Source organism: Eschrichtius robustus, chromosome 2 (genome assembly GCF_028021215.1).
Source record: "Eschrichtius robustus isolate mEscRob2 chromosome 2, mEscRob2.pri, whole genome shotgun sequence".
In the NCBI taxonomy this organism is placed as follows: Eukaryota; Metazoa; Chordata; class Mammalia; order Artiodactyla; family Eschrichtiidae; genus Eschrichtius; species Eschrichtius robustus.
Window position 1 is genome coordinate 42683863 of NC_090825.1, and position 20911 is coordinate 42704773.

Here is a 20911-nt window from a genome sequence, read left to right on the forward strand (position 1 = left end):
TTTATATTCTTTTCTGGGCTTTTTAGAGTTTACCAATTTATTAACATGTTAATTTTAGAAAATTTGGAAATCACAGAATAATTATTTTAAAAGAAAAAACTAATCTGGATTTTACTAATGATGTTATTCCATATCCAAGACTCAAATGTTGAAAACTGGGGTTAAATGCATTATGCTGAATCCATATAATGAAACACTATGTATTTCCAAAGTACAAATAGCAAAATATATTACAAACTATATACCTTTGGGGAAAGAAACAAGATATAAGAAGTTCCTCCAGTGAAAAAGTTATTTTAACTTGGAAAATCTATGAACATGGGACCTCCCTGGTGGCGCAGTGGTTAAGAATCCGTCTGCCAATGCAGGGGACACGGGTTCAATCCCTGGTCTGGGAAGATACCACATGCCGCAGAGTAACTAAGCCCGTGCGCCACAACTACTGAGCCCACGCGCCTAGAGCCTGTGCTCCATAAGAGAAGCCACCGCAATGAGAAGCCCGCACAGCACGATGAAGAGTAGCCCCCACTGGCGGCAACTAGGGAAAGCATGTGCGCAGCAACGAAGACCCAACGCAGCCAAAAATAAATTAATTAATTTTTTTTTAAAGAAAATCTATAAACAGATACACAGGAACATTTCATCAAATATTAACTACTGTATCTTTCTTCAAAGGTTTATCCAAAGCCAAAAGATTTCAGAAAACAATATAAGATAGTGGGGCTTCCCTGGTGGCGCAGTGGTTAAGAATCCATCTGCCAATGCAGGGGACATGGGTTCGATCCCTGGTCCAGGAAGATCCCACATGCCGCGGAGCAACTAAGCCCGTGCACCATAACTACTGAGCCTGCACTCTACAACCTGCGAGCCACAACTACTAAAGCCCGCGCACCTAAAGCCCGTGCTCTGCAACAAAGAGAAGCCACCGCAGCGAGAAGCCCGCGCACCACAATGAAGAGTAGCCCCCCGCTCACCACAACTAGAGAAAGCCAACGCTCAAAAGCAAAGACCCAACGCAGCCAAAAATAAATAAATAAAATAAATAAATTTTTAAAATATATGTAAGAGTGAATCAGGGGAAGGTTCCTCTTTGAAACATAGTTTCTACAGAGTTTATTTAGTCTTTAGCTTAAAGAAATTGACCTGTAGGGTTTTATCTCAGTATTATTTAAGCTTATAAGACAAAGCCTCCTGTGTTCAGGTGAGATCACCTGATTAAGTTACTTCTCTCTTTGAACCAATGAGACTTCCAGTCTCAGCAATACCATCCACAAACTTCCCTTAACCAATGAAGTCTCCCTTATTAGCAGCTGGGCAAGAGACAACTTCTCCCATTCAGCAGGAAGACCTATATTCCAAAGAATAAAAAGCGTATGTTTACTATCATACTGATTCTTGACTAAAGCTGGCACTCTAATGTCTTTATAGAATTTCTAGAATAGTCATTGTCTAGAAGGGTATATACATAAATTAATTCCTCTTTAGAGACTGTGTATGGTGGTGGTTGGGGGGCAGATATTAAATCCTTTAAGGAGACTGCTTTAGCAACTGAACTTGTAGAAAAGAAACCTGACTGACTTGATTTCACCATTTTGGTACAAAATATGCATAAGAAGTAATTTAAGAATCAAAACTACAAATAAATTTTAAACAACCAAATAAAATCCAGACCTGAGACCTCAACTGCTTTTAAGAGTTCACATGCCCCCACCTATAAAAAAAAATGTGTTGTGTATTTTAAATCTTAAAAGTATTTATGTGGATCCATCATGTCTAGTCTGAAATTATGCCAAATGGCAAGGTTCCAGAAACTAAAATAAAGTTATACTAAGGTGTGTCTCAGAAGGAAAACATAAAAACTCTAACTTTGGCAGGAAGTTACCAAAGTGGCATATCTAAATTAGTAAGCTTTGTTTAAAACACACACACTTTTTTAAAAAGGCACAAAAGCCACTCGAGTTATTTTATACAGAAGATAAGTTGCAAGAAGGAAGAACTCCCGCAAATTATTCCTTTATGGCTAAGAGCAAACATGCAACGCTGAAACTACACAATAAACAGCAGCTGCCATGGGAAGCAAGAAAAAAAAGACAGGCAGATATTAGTTTGTTGAATGCCTACTAAGTACCACGTACTTTATTTACATAGATTTTCATTTATTCCTAACAAACCTGTGAAGTAGACAGTATTCGCTCCATTATGCAAGTGAAGAAACTGAAGCTCAACAAGACTAAATAAGAATTCGTGTGACCTGAAGCAAGAATACATAGCAAAGCAGAATTTTGAAACCAAGTCTACCAGGCTTCATATCCCAAACTCCACCACATTTGGTAACAGTTGCTTTGGAAAACAAGGATATCAAATAATCCAGTGTTCTCAGTAAAGAGGGTTCTGTAAGAGGAGTTCAACTATTCCTATACCGTTGACCTAAAAATGGTTCCTCTATCTGGCAAGATCCTTCTTCCCCCATTGAGTATATCACAGGAAACCATGACAACCTATTATCCCAGACTATTGGCTACTACACTCTCCCTTCTAAGTGCAACTTTTTAAAAGAATTACCAATAGCCACAGATTTCCACTTCACCAACTACTCACTTCTCAGCCCACCCCAATTTATTTTTTTTAACATTTTTTTTAATAAATGTATTTATTTCATTTATTTATTTTTGGCTGCGTTGGGTCTTTGTTGCTACACGTGGGCTTTCTCTAGCTGCCGCGAGCGGGGGCTACTCTTCGTTGCAGTGCGTGGGCTTTTCATTGCGGTGGCTTCTCTTTGTTGCGGAGCACAGGCTCTAGGGGCACGGGCTTCAGTAGGTGCGGCTCGCAGGCTCAGTAGTTGGGGCACACGGTCTTAGTTGCTCTGTGGCATGTGGGATCTTCCCGGACCAGGGCTTGAACCCGTGTCCCCTGCATTGGCAGGCGGATTCTTAACCACTGCGCCACCAGGGAAGCCTCCAGCCCACCCCAATTTAAAAATGGCTTTACATAAGGTTATCAATGACCTTTGTGTAACTAAACCCAATGGACACTTTCCAAGTGTTATCTTACATTTCAGGAGAATGCAGACATTGTTACCACTCTCTCCTTGAAGCATTCTCTTCACTTGGCTTTCCAGAAACATTCTCCTGGTTTTTAAAGTGTTCCCTCCCTCTCAGTCTTGGTATTTTTCATTTCCTCCAACCAATCTAAAAAGTTGGTGTTTCTCATAGCTCAGTCCTAAACCTTCTTTCCTTTTCACTTTATAACTTCTGCCTGAGGTTTCATCAATTCTCATGACTTCAATTACCATGAATATGCCAATGACTCCCAAAAGTCAGACAGTTCCTCTGAGCTTTCGACCCATTTATCCAAACAAGGACTTGATACTTCCTCTTGGAAAATTCAAAGGCACCTTAAACACAACATGCTGAAAACCCAACTCACTATCTCATCTCCATCCCCCTTCCCATCTCAAATGGGTTCTCTCCTAGTGCTCCCCAGCTCAGTTATTACAGAAACCAACATCTATCCAATTATGCAAGCCAGAACTTTCAGAACTATCTTTGACATTTCTCTCTCTCTGACTTTCCACTTTCAATAAGTCACCAAAACCTGTCCATTTTACCTCTCAGATACCTCACAAATCCCTTCAAACTTTTCTCCATTTCCACCAGCACCTCTTTACTTTCACTACCATTATCTCATTTGGACGGCTGCAACAGCCTCCTAACTGATCTCCCTAAATCCATTCTTTTCCAGCTTCAATCTATTATTCCTCCCTGCAGCCAAAGTCATCATTTTAAAAAGCTACCCTATCCTCCTTATTCAAAACCCTTTTTATAAACTCTCATAGTACCCATACCTCTCCTTCATAGCACTTATTGGTTCATTTTTATATTTATTTGTGTGATTATATGCATCTCCACTGCCTAAGACAGAGCCTAGCACATAATATGTGAAGAACTAATATTACTGGAATAAACAAATGCCTACTATGTAGTGGACGTTGCATCACAGCCAAGGAGAACATACAGATGAAGACCCAGTCCTTTTCAGATAAAGAAACTGAAGTTGTCAACTTGGGTGATTTACCCTAATGGTAGGTGATAGAACTAGAATTCAAACTCAGACCAGTATGTTTCCAGTGTCCATATTCTTTAACTTTTATGCATCCTATCAATATAAAATAATTCTGTAAAACTTTTATACATTAGTAAAAATAAATGGAAGCTTATTTAGTATCTTGATAACATACAAAATATTTTAATAAAGTTCTGTTGAAATTGCAAAGTAACACCCTACATTTAAACTGCTTTAAAATAATACAACAGTCCATTCCCCTCTTATTTTCAGTAATTATAGTTTGCACAGATATGATGCTAGCCCCCTCAAAAAGTACCCATTCACCCCCTTTATTATACACAGTATTAATATGTCTTTATCTCCTAGAACATAAACACCTTCTTCTGAATTATATTCAGATAATACACTAAAACATGCCTATGGCTAGCCCCTATATGAGCTATAACATTTCTGCCACAATTCTGTTTGATGTACCTGACAGTTCAAAATTTCAAACTCTTCTGCTTTTAATTTACAAAATATTCAACCAAGTTATGCTGTCTCAACCTCAATATTTCATTCCTTTTTTAAAAATTTGATTGATTGATTGATTGATTTTGCCACACTGGGCAGCTTGTGGATCTTAGTTCCCCAACCAGGGATCGAACCCAGGCCACGGCAGTGAAAGAGCCGAGTCCTAACCACTGGACCGCCAGGAAATTCCCCTCCAATCTCAATATTTCATTCTTAATTATGAAAAGTCTGAGGACATGAAGTAAGGGTAACTATAACAAAATTTTTCCAGCAATCTGCTTTTTTCCTAGTAAATCCTAAACATAGGTTGAATTATAGTTGATCAACCTAAAGGACAAATTCCTTACTTCAGGAAATTTAAATCACTATAAATGTGACCCTTAGATTTATCCAACTGAAAATCAGAACCTCCACTACAGTCTCTGTACTGGGCAGCAATCTCAGGCCTTGTGAGGTACATCCTCATGATTAATCCTACTGGCCCTCTTCCTCTCAAAGAAGCTTCACCCTCTCCTGACTTCCTCTTGGAAGGTAAAAACAGACTATAGCAATATTTACTTCTTCGTTTTTTTAAACGTTCCTTTTCCTCACTCTCCTCTTTGCCTCCCTTTTTATCAGAAGAAATTAAGTTAGCCAAAGCCAACATCAGGGCCTTTGGGCTACAGAGGCTTACGAGTTTAAAATTTCAGTCACAACTACTCAATGTTTTTAAGTGTAAGTTTTAAATTATTAGCAAACAAAAAATATGACTCTTAAATAGGACTCAATTTTGTCAAGATTTTCTTACAACTTCGGCCATGGTATTTTAATTATGATGTACATACTTCTAATTGGTGGTGGGTTTCCAGGGCTATAGGATAGACAAAATTCCTTAACTGTTCAATGATAGCTATATCCCAATGCCCTACGTAGTAATGAATCATTCTGCCAGCTACAGCTAAACAGTAACATTAAGGTCTCACCATTCCAATCATTAACTGGCTAACAAACTGCAAGACTAGTACTGAGGAAAACAGAAACATAATCCTAGATTATGTTATTATTTTATTTCAAAGAACACCTCTCTCCTATTTACTATTCTGCAAGTCACTGGAATAGAATATAGCACAGGTGGATATAAAGTTAGAAGACATTCCCCTGGCATTTCAGATCTTTGCCAAAAGAATTTGATAGTCTTAGCCGAAGACAAATTGCTGTTCATACAGATGACAATCTCCTGATACTAAGCAGACGGTTAGAATTGTGGTTTCTTTCTTTTTTCGTTTTTTCTTTTTAATTTGATAGTAGGTGAACATTATTCTTTATCTTTTTTAAACCTGAAAATCTCCCTTCACTGAAATTTCAGTGAGTCTGACCAAATTATATTTTGCTTTGGCTTCTCAAGGTAGCATATGTTACCATTTCTCACAATATGGCTGACATAAGAGTAACCAACTAGTTGCAAGATTTCATGAGCCATTTGGTCACTGATAAAGTCATATACCTATGTGTGGCAAAAGAAGAGACTCAAGCAGGGGGCCTACATTACTTTGTATCAGGGCCCATTTTTCTTATATCACTACTTCCTGAATACTTCAATCAGTCTTCAGCTTTTTCCTATTTTCTGCTGACAACACTCACTGCCTTCATGGCCAGGCTAGATTTATAACTGATCTCCTGCAAGTCTGCTGCAGTTGCTCAAAATGTCCCATTTACCATGTGCTCTTTGTTTTCCTATCCTGAGTCCAGTGGTATCAACTGCTCCAATATATTCTGCAGCTACTGACTCTCCTTAATAAGCAAGGTTTGCTCACCCCTATGATCCGGAGAGATAGGCAAAGCAGACATTATTCTCACTATACTTTACATATAAGTAGACAAAGGAGCCCAGGTGATCTTGCCCATGTGATCAGAGAGAGTAGCAGAAGCAAGACTAGAATTTGACTTCCAAGCCAACCTCTTTCACTACCAGACCACACTTTGAACCCTTTAAAAAAAGTTACATAAACAAAATTGTTATTCAGTGAAAAATCATCCACAATGTCAAATCCTAATGCAAAAACTTATCTTCTTAAAAGGTAATTTATTTATTTATTAGATTTGATTAGTAATTAAACTATATTCAATGGCAGAACTTAGAATCTCTCTCATATTAATGTAGATATCCAACACTAGCTATAAAGTTGAGTATTACCCATAACTTGCCTAACAAGTTTTGATAACATCACAAATTAAGAGACCTTTTCTCCAACTGGGCCACTGGGTTAGACACAGACAATATTTGAGAAGGAGCATATTCAAAATTCCTCTCTTGTATCAATGCCATTTTTAAAAAAGTAAAATACAATAAACGTCACTTGCTTCTGCTGCACTGCATAACCATGCTAGGTATATTTTCTAAATCAAATTGGGATGTCATTTGAAAAAGTGTGGTTTAATAGTTTTTTTAAGAAAAATATTATAAAAGTATGACTTCAAATTACATTTAGTCATACATTTAACAAACTGCCTCTATGAAGAAGACTGTTACCTAAAATTAGGACTATCCAAGAACACTGCAGATGGATGTGATCACTATATACATTTATTTTTAAAACTCTATGGAAAGAAAAAAAGGAAAAATTCTTATTGATCAAGAGAAGTTATAAGAACTGGTTATGTTTAGCTGTATTGCAGCTATACTTCAACCTGTATTGCAAGTTATTAGCTTTTGACCAGTTTATATTCAAGAAATAAAATCTTCATGTTTTAAAATTTGAGTACTAAGTGAACTTATGACTATCTCAACCATGCCATTCCCACTTCACACACACCTTTGTTTATTCCTATTTCTAGTCTGCTCTTCTCTCTACAACCACAAACATTCGTTTGGGTACTTTGTCTATGAGCTGTGGGAATACTGCTTACCTAGAAGTAAAACGAGAAGATCTGAGTAAGGTATCTGATTCCAGAAAGAAACAGGTTAGAAGTAATCAAAACATCTCCCATAGTGATCTGGACACTAAAAACTGAAATATGAACCAGGTTCCAATTTAAATGCTGCTTAAACTGAAGCTAGAACTACACTAAATAATGTTTCAAAAGAAAAGTCACCAGCACATGGTATCAAGTTTAAATAACAGACTGGGTCAGTGGTACTAAATTGGTTTATTAACTTAACAATGATAATGATAACAACAATAGCACAGGCAAGGAATACGCTGAACACTTCACAAACACTGTCTCATACATTATCTCATCTAATTTCACAGCACTATGAGAAAGACACTATTATCATCATCTTTTTCCACATTAGATGACAAAACTCATAGAGAGTTGAAGCAACCTGCCCAATGTCGTACAGTTAGTAATAGATGGAGTGAGAATTCCAACCCCAGAAGAGTGGCTGCCTCAAGTCTATTGCCTACTCACTCAGGCAACAAATATCTGAATGCCTACCATGCGCCACGCACTTCCTAAGCACCGGTATTACAGTGTTTCCACCCAGTAATATAGATGGATTCTGAACTATCTACAGGAATTATTTCCAGAATTTAGCACTAGCCAAGAGTGATGTTCCCAAAGGTTTACAGTACCTCTGCTGGAAAGTAAAAGCAGTGGTCTCAGGAGAACCTATTTTGAAATACAGACAGACTTAATTCAAATTCCTACTTCTCTCCCCTTACAGTGTTCTGTGTACCTCTTGGGGATGGAGACCCTATCTCACTCACTCTTAGTAACCTAAGTGCTGTGACATATCAGGCACTCAACTTACCATACAGTATTGTCATTGTTATGAGTCTGTCTTCCAGAGTAAGCAAGAAGCTATTTGAGATCCATGGGTTTTGTTTTAATTTTTTCACCCATTTTTGTATTACCAGTGCTAGGGCATACAATGAGGCTAATACCATAGGCTAATACCATACAGTTCTGTGATGATTCATGAGTTTATGTAAAACATTTACCAAAGGCTCATTTATTCATTCAATAAAGAACATTTTTCTTCTCTTCTTCTCATTTACCTCAAGCACCTAAGCAGCCAGCCCATCTCTCTTCCTGCTGACGTAAATGAACCAAAAGGCAAGGCAGAACCTGGCTTAACAAGCTGCCAATTAACTCAAGAGCTCATCTGCAACACATTTCCTATATGTCATTTTCCTGGGCACTCCACCCTGAAAAAAGACTCAGGAAACATTTCCAAGCAGTGACAACTGAGAACTAAACCATGAGGCTCTAACTATATCTGCTGGAATGAGTTACGAAAGGTGACTCTGAACTCTATACACATGACTCATGTGAAATGCGATGAAGGACAAAGGTCTTCCTTTACTGGGTAGAAATGCCTATGACAACAACGTATTTGAAGAAGAAGTCTTTGGGTATGCTACTGAACAGGGCAAATCACTTACATCTTCCAGTATAACATACCCTCCTAGCAAACTCTTAGTAGTTATTACGCGTTTGACTTATGAAAACTTAAAGTGCCTCCTTTGGACAGCAGACACACGCTCAAAACATGATGAGCAGAAACTGACTCTGCAGCCACACCATACAGAACATAGTCATAAAACATTTAGGCCACCTAAAATAACCACTGCTTTTACAGCCAATTAATTCCCTCAATCCTTCATTCCTCACCCTCTTCATTTCTCAAATCTGGACCAGTCAATCTGAATTCAAAAGCTATAATCCTTAAAAACGCATTTCCCAATTCCCAACCATACCACTTCTTACCTGAGTTACACGGGGAGTTTCCCAACTACTCTAGGCCTTAGTTCCATCATCTACAGAATGAAGATGAACAAGCTATCCTCCGTGAGCGGGTTTTTTAGAGACCTCACAGCCACACAGGGCCTAGTGAGCACTAAGTAAATGTCAGTTACTATTATTATCCACGCTGACATTTAGAAATAAGTTACAAAATTCACTATTAAGAATATCATGGATACATACTATATTCCAGCCACACCGGCCTCTTTTCTGTTACAAATGCCCTTTGCCCCTTTAGCCCTCAACGCCTGCTCTTCCCTATGCCTGGAATCATCTTCTTGCAGCTCCTCCATGACCAACTTACTTTCATCCTTAAATCTGAAATCAAAAATGCCCTCATCAGAGAAGCCTTCCTTGAGATTGCCACCCCCCGACATCTCACCCTCTTCTAACCTTGTTTTCATTCTTCCATGGCATTCAAAACATTTGTAATTGTCTTATATATTAGCATAGAGACCTTACCTATCTTTTTCACAGTGATTATTACAGCTCCTAGCATTGTACTTAGCACATAATAGCTAATAAATAAATAAATGAAGGATGTTGCAAAGTCAGATATTTTAAAAACTTAACATTGTGTTAAACACAACATAAAAAATAGTATCAGGTAAACATATGTCAAAATAAATATCTGAGGGAATTCCCTGGAGGTCCAGTGGTTAGGCCTCCACGCTTCCACGGCAGGGGGCCTCGGTTCGATCCCTGGTCAGGGAACTAGGATCCAACAAGCCGCGTGCCACGGCAAGCAAGCAAGCAAGCAAATAAATAAATAAATAAAACCTGATTGGAAAAACAGGGGTAAGAGGGAGAGGGGGTATGAAGAGGTATTACACAATAGCTTTTTCTTTGCTGCCTGCTTAACTGCAGATAGGAATTCAAACAATAGAATTTACACAAATGAGGATACACAATTAAGGTCATTCAAAAATTTAGGAATATTAAGTCTACTTTTTTACATGGTCACTCAATCATTTCCAAGGCCTGGGCAATAAAAACAGTGAAGGTGACCAGAGTGTGGCTAACTCCATTTTCTTGATTAAGTTGAAATTCAGGACTTAACCACTGTATAAAGTAACAGTTTTTCCATTTGTTTAATTACATTCTACCATAGACTATACAGATCGATTTCTACCATAGCTGGGATTACCACTACCTGAAGATCATATATGTGGTTTTTACATGTGACTGATAAAACACTACTATTTCAAGATGTTCTGTAAGCTTCAAAGACATTCCATGAGTACTCATGGGAAACGGTTTAAAGTTTGTGTTTTTGTCCCTATTACAAAACGATGTTGATGTTATTTTTACTAAAATAATGATGTTGTTATAGTAGGATTATAGATGATTAATATTATTTGACAAACATATTGTGGACATTAAGTGCAAGGCACTGCTCTAAGCCCTTTATATATTGACTCATTTAAGCCTCACAACAACCATACAAGGTAGGTACTTTTATCATTATACAGCTGAGGCAACAGAGGCACAAAGAGGAAATTTGCCCAAGGTCACACAGCTAGTAAATGGAGCAGCTGGAATGTGAACCTAGGCAGTCTGGATCCAGAGTCCGTCACTAGACTGTGCTATCTAATGTTTTAAAGAAAAAGTCATTCCCAATGTTCGACTAGTTTCAGTTAAGTAAAAAACAACTCTGAGCCATCTGGGCTTTAAACCTAGACAGTAAGAAGGTTGAAGGGAAGAAGGAAAGCAGTCTGGAGTGGAAAAAGTGAAAATGAAAAATAAGGTAAGCAGAAAAAGAAGAGGGCCAAAAAGAAAGAAGAAAGTTACTTGTAACCACTGCTCATAATATCTGAATGAATGCTTTTTCGGAAAGAAAATAAGAAAAGAGGCAAGACAGTGTCCATATAATCCCTAACTAGCTTATTATATAGACTGTATATTTCCATCTCATATGCTGAATTAAGCCACCCAAATTAGGAGGAAACAAACAATTAACATTCCAAATTCCTTTCCATAAAACTGAAGCTACACGTTAACTGCTTCACTTAAAATGTGGGTGTTTAATGACTTACAACCAACTTCCTTTTTAGCAGGGTAAACAGTAACAATTTAAACTTTAATTTCTTATCAAAAAGAATTAGAATAATTCCACAAGCTAAGTAACACATAGGAAAATTTGGTAGAACTCAGCCAAAAATGACTAAACAAGAAAGAAATTAATAAAGATTCATAGCATGTCCATGAGTTTCCAAAAGGATGTAATTCAAAAAGAATATAAAGGAAAAAATTACTTTTCATAAAAGCTATAGAGGGGAATGCTCTCTGAATATTTCCATACTCTATTCCAAGCAAGGTAAATTTAAGTTTAAAGTCAACTGTATAAAACCAACTAGAGCCAAATACTATCAATTTCCTCCAGGCCTCTGCTTTTGTTCCAAACTAGCCATTTAAAGGTAGAAAAAGCCTTGCAACAGGAGGCCAGTCTGACCCAAGAATATGCCAGTTTGAAAAATTTTTGTTCATCTTTTGAGATTCCTTCTCTCTCTCTCTGTGGCTGAGAGGAAAGAGAACAGTTACATAAAACAGAGAAACAAGCACAGTAAACTTTCATCAGAAGCAAAAGAAGTTTGCTGAACAGAAGTTAACAGAAGTTGAAATGGCAAGTAGGATAGGCGCTATGTCCTATTTATTTATTTACCTCTTTGGTATCTAACAGAATGCCCAGCACCTACTAGATAAGAAACAAATACATGAGTGAATTCACCCAATAATGAGTGAATGAACAAATAAATGTTAGGAGAAAAGGGAAGGCTGCAGACTATTTAGCAAGTGAGACTCTTTCATTAAGTATTTGATTTTTCCTTGAGAAAGGGGCCCAGATTCAGGGTCAGGAAAGGGAGCACTCTTGAGGGGTACTACTTAAGGGGCAGGATGATGTCAGCATAATTACTGGAGAAGAATAAGTAACAGGGATTCCACAACCACCTATGGCTGCCAATGTTTTTTGCTGCCACATTTTCCCCTAAATTTATTGACTCTGATTTGGCATAATGATGAGGCCACATTTGCAGCATGCTGAGGTAACCATGACCCCCTCCATTCCAAGAAAGCCCATGTTGGGGCCCATGAGTTGCTGTATCACCTGCTATTATGGGAAACTGTAACTGGTGTCAAGTGCAGAAAGGGAAGTTACCTCAGATCTGTTTGGACATAACATGAGTATTATCAGTAGGGCCCTGGAGAGAAAACAGCACATCCAAATAAGGTTTTCAAGAGAGAATTTAATGAAGGAATCATCTTCAAAAGTATAGGCAGGGTTTAGGGAAAGCAGCAGGGGATGGTGGAATACTCCCACACCAGCAACATGAGGAAGTCATTATCATCTCTAGGCCTAAAGGGGCAAGTAAAGGGTTACCAGAACCCAGAAAGATCTGTAACTGTAGCTGGCTGGCACAGAAGGCCACTGAATAGAAGCTGTGACCTACTCACAAAACACAGAACAGCTCTGGCAACACAAATCCAGCAGGAGTAAACTGGCTCTTCCAGGCCTCCTGCTCTTGTCCCATTGGTCAAAGCCAACCAGAAACCAAAAAGCAAGAGCAGGGTGGAGAAAAGATCTGAAGGGGCAAAAGGAGAATATACAATACAGAAGGATATTCCAAATGACCGCCACCCAGCAAAACACAGGCACATAAAAAGGTTTTGCCAGTTCCACCCAAATCTTCTAGGCATCATGAGAACCTGCAAAAAAGTCATAAACACAGGTACTTATTTGGGTTCCCACTGCCCTATATCAAGTTGAGGAAGAAAAAAAAAAAGATTCTAAGAGTAGTCCTAGGTAATTTTTGTCATTTCTGCATCTCTAAGAATAAACAGACAACCCTTTTATCTATAATGGATCACATCTAGAGCAACTCTCTTCTTTGTACTCAAAGGCCATCTATTCCATACCTTCATTATTACACTTATCATGATGTGTTGTGACTCTTGTTTGTTTCTCCCTCATTAGACCCTGAACTCCTTTAGGGCACAGGTTGTCTTATTCATCTTTGTATCCCTAGCACTTAACATGAACTTGGAACAGAGTTAGCCTTCAATCAATGTGCACTGAATCAATTAGTGGACTCAGTGTCCATTAACTGGCAGCCCAATGCCAGGGTGCATAAAATCTAGAATGACCCCCAGCAATTAAACACTAATAAGTTTTATTCAGGACATGGTTTAAAACATTGAGCAAAAACACAGCTTTCATACCAGCCCACTACCAGTCTCTGTAGAGCAGCTTTTCTTGTGTGCTCAGATGGTTTTTATGGCCTTTTCTACAATCATAGAACTCATTATCAAAAGAGCCAGAGAAAGATGGCAAGACCATGCTCCATCTCAGAAAGGAATCAAATACACATCATCTCTCAAAATTCTCACTCTTCTTCCAAGAATTGACCAGATCCACTAAAGGAACTAATAATCTGGGTATACTATGTGGAGGAACTCATGTTTCACAGCAGTGATAACACTGATTTGGGGTAGAAACGCGTATACACACGTGCGCGCATGCACAACCCACACCCCCCCACACAAGCATGTTTAACTATCACTTCAACAGACGTCACCTTCTGTAATATTATACAGTAGCCATGTAACACAATCACATAATATCAGCATATCAAATGGATACACCATATGATGTTGGGTGATCATTAACAGAACCTGGAACATATTCACATTATAATTATGAATCACTTTCACATAACCCTGTACTTATGAAGTGCTTAATCATCTTTTTGTTGCTATAGTCAAATCTCACCTGTAGTTCTCCAAAGAAAAAGAAAAAAGTTAATGCCAGGTTGATAACCCTCTTTGAGCTATCACGATTTTAGGCCGCCAATCTCCTGCTGTCAGTAAGGTGAATGAAAACCAAATTTAAAGTTTGGTTTAAAGTGGACCCTTAGACTCCACTAGAAAGGTGAGTTTGCTATAAAAATATATTATCTCCCAAAACTCAGCATGAAAATGCTTTGTATCTCTAGCATCACTGTTCGCCTTCATTGCTGCTTGTAATGGAGTGTTGATACTGTTAAATCTAATGTCATCGTATATACCAAATTAAAATAACACTTCACTTTCTATTTAGGAATAGGGAATTCTGGGCTTATCTTGACAATACACTCAATTACTTTAAAACTCTAGTAACACAAGAACAGATAAAATGTGTTTCAAATAGATCGGTATAAGTATCTGATACTGATACTAAATGTGTAAGTCCCCAAAACAAGCTTTTTCCAAAACCATCAAAAATACTTAAAATCATAAACACAATTTTATCTTTTTTGAGAGCCGTCATAAATTCTGCAACTGTCAGGTCCATGTAGCAATAAAATTACTCTTACCTCTATAGGACAATTATGTGATGTTTCCATCATATTGAAAATACAGACTGCAAGAACCTACAATTTATAAAGTTGTACTGCATATAGGTTCCTCCATTATACATGAATTAAAACAAAACAAAACATAGATTTACCATATGGCTTTCTGTTTAATAACACTGAGCTACCTCAGAGCAGTATTATGTTTCGTCTATCCTGGTTCAGTGTTTGGCCCAAAGAGAAAACATGACGTTTGTTTCATAAATTACCAACTCCCACAAGGTAGGAAAAGGGGAAGTTTATGTATAATTCTGACAGTACACAATATGTGGCAATGACAGAATAATATCCAATATATTAGAATTATCAGTCACTTATGACTAAACATTTTCCTCTCCCTTCACTATAATATAAATGAAGTTTAACAAACCTCCACTAACATTCAGTACAGGTTAAAATACATTTTTAAATATAACATCTTTACCAAGGTAAGCTTTTCACTGAAAATAAATTTGAATATATTTAATGTAATTATGAATATGTCCGGACATCTGAAAGGATCACTTGTGCTTCTATACAAATAGTGTTCCAAAACCGTGTTTCCCTTTCCTAAACTGAATTCCTAAAATTCACTGTGGAGCTATACAGTAAGTGTCTTCGTAAACAATAAAGATGCTTCATAAAAAAGAGATTTTTCCTCAAAAAACAGGTAACAGAATTTGTAAAAATTCGGCAAGACTGCCAGCACCTAAATGGTCAGGTTTGAGGCAAGAGAGTGGAATACTGGATTAAAACCGGGGGAAATTTCCTATCACTGAAAAGCCATTATGCAGACCTGCATCTAGGATGCTAAAGTCACAGCTCTCCAACCAACGCTGAGAACTTGCCAATACCATTACTTCGATACTCAACCATGAGTAGGACTACCCAAACATCGAGCAGGTTTTCTTGTTGTCGTTTTTCCCATAACACATAAATAGTTCAAAGATACTGCCTTACACAATACATACTGAAAAGGTGAAAAATCTCTCCTCCCAACGCCTATCCCTTGGCCAAATGACTTCAATTCTTTCTCGTCAAAATAAAAGAGCAACTGGCAACCAGAAGACCCACAACTGAACTCTTCTGTCAGAAAGACAACGCCAAATTTGCTGCAGCCAAAGAAATGTCTAGTGCTCCTTCTGGGCTCTCACGGGAGATGGAAAGCTACACAATGGCAAGGTCTGTGCAGAGAAGGACACAGCAGGTCTGGGGCACACCATCCCCACTCCAGCCCCAAAAAAGCAAGGTTCTTCAAACCTATAGGCAGAAACCTGGCATCATCACACCCACTTACAGCCTGACAATTTACAAGCTGGTAACACCTTCTAATTAGGAGAGTTCTAGTCTTTTATAGACGGAAATTTAAACGGCTTCCCACAAGTAAGATAAACCTGGCACTGGCGCCAGTTACTGAGAACCCCCAATGCATCAAACCTCCTGTTTCGCTACTGAACCTGATGAGCCAGTGACCAGGCTTCCCTACAGCCGAGAGGGGAAGAGCCCACCCTCCGGGCTGGGAGTGGAAGGGGAAACAGAGAACAGGAGAGCAAGGGATGGAGCGCAGAGGCGTGAACAGCTTCCAAGCAGGGTGGGCTCAGCGCACCGCCGGGCGACAAACAGCAGCGGCCACGCGGGAACCGGGGTGCGGGCTGCGAAGCGGGGTCCCCGGGCTGCGGAAGCCGCCCCCAGCGTCTCGCCCCGCACGGCTCGCGCGTCAGGCACACACACACCCCCACCCCACGCCCGCCCGCGGCTCTCGCCGAGTCCCCTCCCAGCGGACACACACCCGCAACCCACCGGTGCACCCACACCCCGGGCTCGCGCGCACACGCCCCTCCGGCCGGCGGCGCGTACGTACCCAGCAACACGCAGAGCACATCGAGGGCCACGTACGGCAGTCGCGTCTTGTCAAACATGGTCTCGGCGCGGGCGGCAGACTAGGCACCCGATTCACGAGACCGGGCCGGGGACTGGCGACGGCTCCTCCCAGCCGGGGGAGAGCAGCCGAGGCCTGACGGGGACCCTGCGGCGTTCTGACGGGCAGCAATGGCGCCCGCGACCCCTTCCCTCGCAGCTCCCGCAACCACTCAGTCGGGGCCGAGAGGCTCGTGTGCCAGCCGCGGCGGGTCCGCTGCCTCAGGCCCTCCTCAGTCGGCCCTGGCCCGCCCCGGCTGCTCGCTGTCCAGATCCAGGCGCCGTCTCCAACAGGCGGGGCGTCCGGACTCGTGCTTTAAGGATGGGGACCGGTAGGGAGGAGGAACACGGGCTCGGCCCCTCCCGCGGGGCAGCGCGGGACCCGCCTGCGCGCGACCTCGCGGGCTTGGGGAGCGCAGCAGAGGCGGAGCGGTCAGTGAGGGGTGACGGGGCGGGGCCGGGGAAACACCAGGCCGGGGCGCGCCAGCCAATCGGCGCCTCTGGCCCCGCGCCGCCCGACCTGCGCAGCCCGCCCCTCAAGTGGGCCGCGCGGCGGACGGGCGGAGCGTGGGGTCACCTCCCGTGCGGTGCGAGGGGTGTTGCTCAGATCTCTTTTATTCCGGTGGTCGCCTAACCTGGCCTCCGCAACCCTGGCCGCCGGTTATTGCTGACTCGTGGGGAGAGCTGGACCCTCGACCCCGCTGCCTGCCAGCTCTCCTCATGGGGATTGGGTAATAAAGAGGAACGGGGTAGTCAGTGACAAAGATTCTCTCCCTGTCCAGACTTTAGCCAGGCTCCTCTGAGCCCTCTACTCGCCTGGGCCTCCATTGAGGCTTTCGAATCTGGTAGGGCAGAGCCCCGTATTAGCGTGAATTCTAAGTCATCCCTGTACCCTTGGTATCTGGTTACTTTTCATATGTGATCAAATTCCTTTATACATAAGTCCTTTAATATATAAGTCCTTGGCCTGCCTTTAAGCAGGAATCCCCCTACCCTTAATGTCTTCTCTAATTTTCCATCCACTAACCCGCTCACTCTGCTTGTCTATTGGCTGTGATAAACTCCCAGATGTCTTTGCTGTTTTCGGAGTTGAGCACAATTGCTTTCTCCTGTTGCAAGTTATGACCCCCTATTGCAATAGTTTGGAATAAAGTGTTCCTCACCACTTTAACAAGTGTCAGAATGAGTTTTCTTTATTCTTCTCACCCCTGATTCCAGGAGGACCCTAGCAAAATTTAGTAATCTCAGTTTCCTAACCTGTAAAATTGGGATGTTGATAATCCCTGCTCTGTGTTCTAGTCAAGAAGTGATAAAGCCCAGAAAAAATACACATCAAAGTGTTTTCTAAAAGCTTAAACCCTCTACAGATGTTAACCATTGGTATCTCTCCTCATTCATAAGATGTGAGACAAATTGAAAACTGTTACCTAGTACTTCTGACTTTGCCTGCAAAACAGTCATAAAATCAGTGGAGAGATACTATCACCCTCAGGGAATCTGAATATCTTGCCCCAAGTGATCCCCCAACAAGCAAAAAAATGTATTTGAAGAAGCATGTTTTTCTTTAAAAGGAATGTGAACATTGGATTTCACCTTTTGTCTAAATATCTTCTGAAACCATTAAACACTTTATACCTGAGAAAGATGTGCCATTGTTTATTCTCTGACTTCCCTTACTTCCAGAGTTACAGGGACCCCAAATTGCAAGGCCACAGTGAATTGAACTTACTTGTGGTATGTAAGTGTTTGGCATGTGTTAGCTGAATATCGTGATAGAAGTGTGCTGGTGTACAGGAGGCAAGCAAGGGGACGGGGTGTTCACCTGGGAGCTCTGGAGACTTCACAAGAAGGTGAGAGTTATATTGTTCTTTCCTATCTCTCCCACACCAACAGCCATTTTCTTAGGTGAGAAGCTAGTAAAGAAGACACTTAATATATTAAGAAATGTTTTCCCTTTGGAGGAGTTACAAATAACAGCTTTAAAAATAGATCAACAGGAAATTAATTCCCTGGCGGTCCAGTGGTTAGGACTCTGTGCTTTTACTGCCAAGGGTCTGGGTTTGATCCCTGGTTGAGGAACTAAGATCCCACAAGTCGATGAACATGGCAAAAAAAAAAAAAAAAAAAGATCAACAAAGCAAAGTCCATTAAAATGCATTGTCATGCCCTGTGATTTTAAACGGGATCTGTGCTATGTGCAGATTATAAGCAGTAAGTCTTCAGTTGAGAGAATGATTAAGAAATGTCATTTTGCTTTGAGGTGGGGGGTTTTGTTAGTTTTTGGAGAGAGTGTTGTTTATTTGTTTTGGTTTATTATCATGATTGGGTTCTAGTGTGATCACTAGAATTGAGAATGAGTTAAATAACCTTGAAATGATGGTGAAAATAATAAAAAGGAAACACTGATTATATAGTGACATCATTAACACCCCCTTGGGGGTAGGTACTAGTGTGTCCCTGGATAGGACATGAAACCTTAGAGATTTTCTTAAATGCCTAGCAAAGTTTGTCCTGGGGTCTGTATTTTTGTCTCTGTAATAGAGCCATCGAATACAAAAGCAAAATAGAGTGGGCTTGGGAAGAATAGTCCTGAAGAATCTCTGAAGAAGAGAGAAACTAATTTCCTCTCTTCTTTTATTACTAAGCATTTTGAAAAGGAGACTGTAATCTACAACCTCCCTTTTAATTTCTCCCTAAATACTTGTGTAGTCTCACTTCTGTCCCCACTCCTCTACTGGCACTGTTCTTTAACATAGTGTTATTGGTACGTCTCCATCTCTCTGTTCCAACAGTGCTTTTACTTCTTTTTATTTTATAAAGTTTCTGCACAGTAATAAGAATAAATTCCTTTAGAGCATTTGTGTTTGTATGTGCTTATGTCCTTTCTCCCCACCTGGACTGAAGCAAATATAGTGTTTACTATACTCAAAAAACATTGTGAAACTAAAACAATTAAAAATGTAAGTGTTTGGTTCCCTAGTACATGTGTCTCCCCCCCCAAAAAAATTTCACAATGTGATATAATCCTTTTTGTACTTATTGTCAAAGCTATTTATTACCTTATTAAAGTTTTTTATTATGTAACATTTGATACATAAATATATATATAACATATAAGTAAGTTATGAAGCATAATAATAGACAACTGGGAATCCACTACTCAACTTAATACCTAGAGCATTGTGGTATCATTGAATCTACTTGTGTGTTCAATCCCTTTCTTGTTCCCTGCTTCAGGAAAAGTAACCACTATCCTGAATTTTGTGTTTATCTTTTTCTTGCTTTGTTTTTTCAAAAACACATGACCACACGTGTATGTATCTCTGAAAATATATATTGTTTAGCCTTCTTGTATTTTATCTTTTAAAAACATTATGCCATATATGTAGTTTTCTGCCCTTGATTTTTTTCACTCATTTCTTCCACCCATTCATGTTGCTGCAATCATTGCAGATGTATCATATAAATGTATCATTCATTCTTCTGACAATGACCATCTGGGTTATTTCCATTCTTGCTATTACAAATAATGCTGCTGTGAACACTCATGTACATGTCTCCTGTGTGGAATCGCTAGCTGTGGAACTGCTGCATCATTGGGTATGCAAAAGTCCAACTTCACTGAAAAATCCCAGATTGGATTGCTAAGCGGTTATACCATTTTACTCCACCCCCACCAGTGGTAGATAAGACTCCACATTTACATCAACACTTAATATTTTGAGATTTCTTAATTTTGGGTAATTTAATAGATGTAGTCTATATTTCAACATAGACTTAATTTGCATTTCCCTGATCACTAATGTGGTTGGGCATCTCTTCCTAAATTTATTCACCAAAAACGTTTCCTCTTCTGTCAATTGCCTATTCACATTTTTGCCTGTTTTTCTATTAGGTTGTTTATCTTATTTTTATCAAACTATAGAATTTCTTTTTATATTCTCAGTAGCAATTCTTGGTGATGTAAATTTTTCCTTCCAATATGTGGCTTGTCATTTCACTTCCTTTATAAGCAGCTATGTGACAGAGTTATTGTAAATGTAATGTAAGCAGAAGTCTACTGGCAGATTTCTGTGAAAGTTTTTACTTTCCTGACCAAAGGAAAAGGCTGGTTTCGCTTCCCTCCGCTTCCTCTTCCCTCCGCTTCCTACCTTCCTTGAACATGGACATGATATTTAGAGTTACAGCAGCCACCTTGTGATCATGAGGGAATGGTTAAGAAGAGGAACATCACTGGTCTTTTTAATCTTGAGCTACTAAAACAACCAGCAACTTGGCTACCTCCAGATTTCTTCTAATGTGAGGGAAAAAAATTGCTT

The 20911-nt window shown here is 39.9% G+C and overlaps 1 protein-coding gene across 2 annotated transcripts in view; it reads right to left on the reverse strand.

The window, feature by feature from the left end:
- The window catches only part of PLPP1 (phospholipid phosphatase 1), a 113577-nt gene extending 96562 nt beyond the window's left edge, over positions 1-17015 (reverse strand). The window contains exon 1 of one of the 2 annotated variants that reach the window (XM_068535344.1): positions 16537-17015. In XM_068535344.1, the coding sequence (XP_068391445.1) occupies positions 16537-16594 (58 nt within the window). In that variant the 5' untranslated portion in view covers positions 16595-17015. The remainder of the gene's footprint in view (positions 1-16536) is intronic. The other variant, XM_068535345.1, reaches the window with a different exon arrangement.
- Between the last annotated feature and the right edge of the window lie 3896 nt (positions 17016-20911).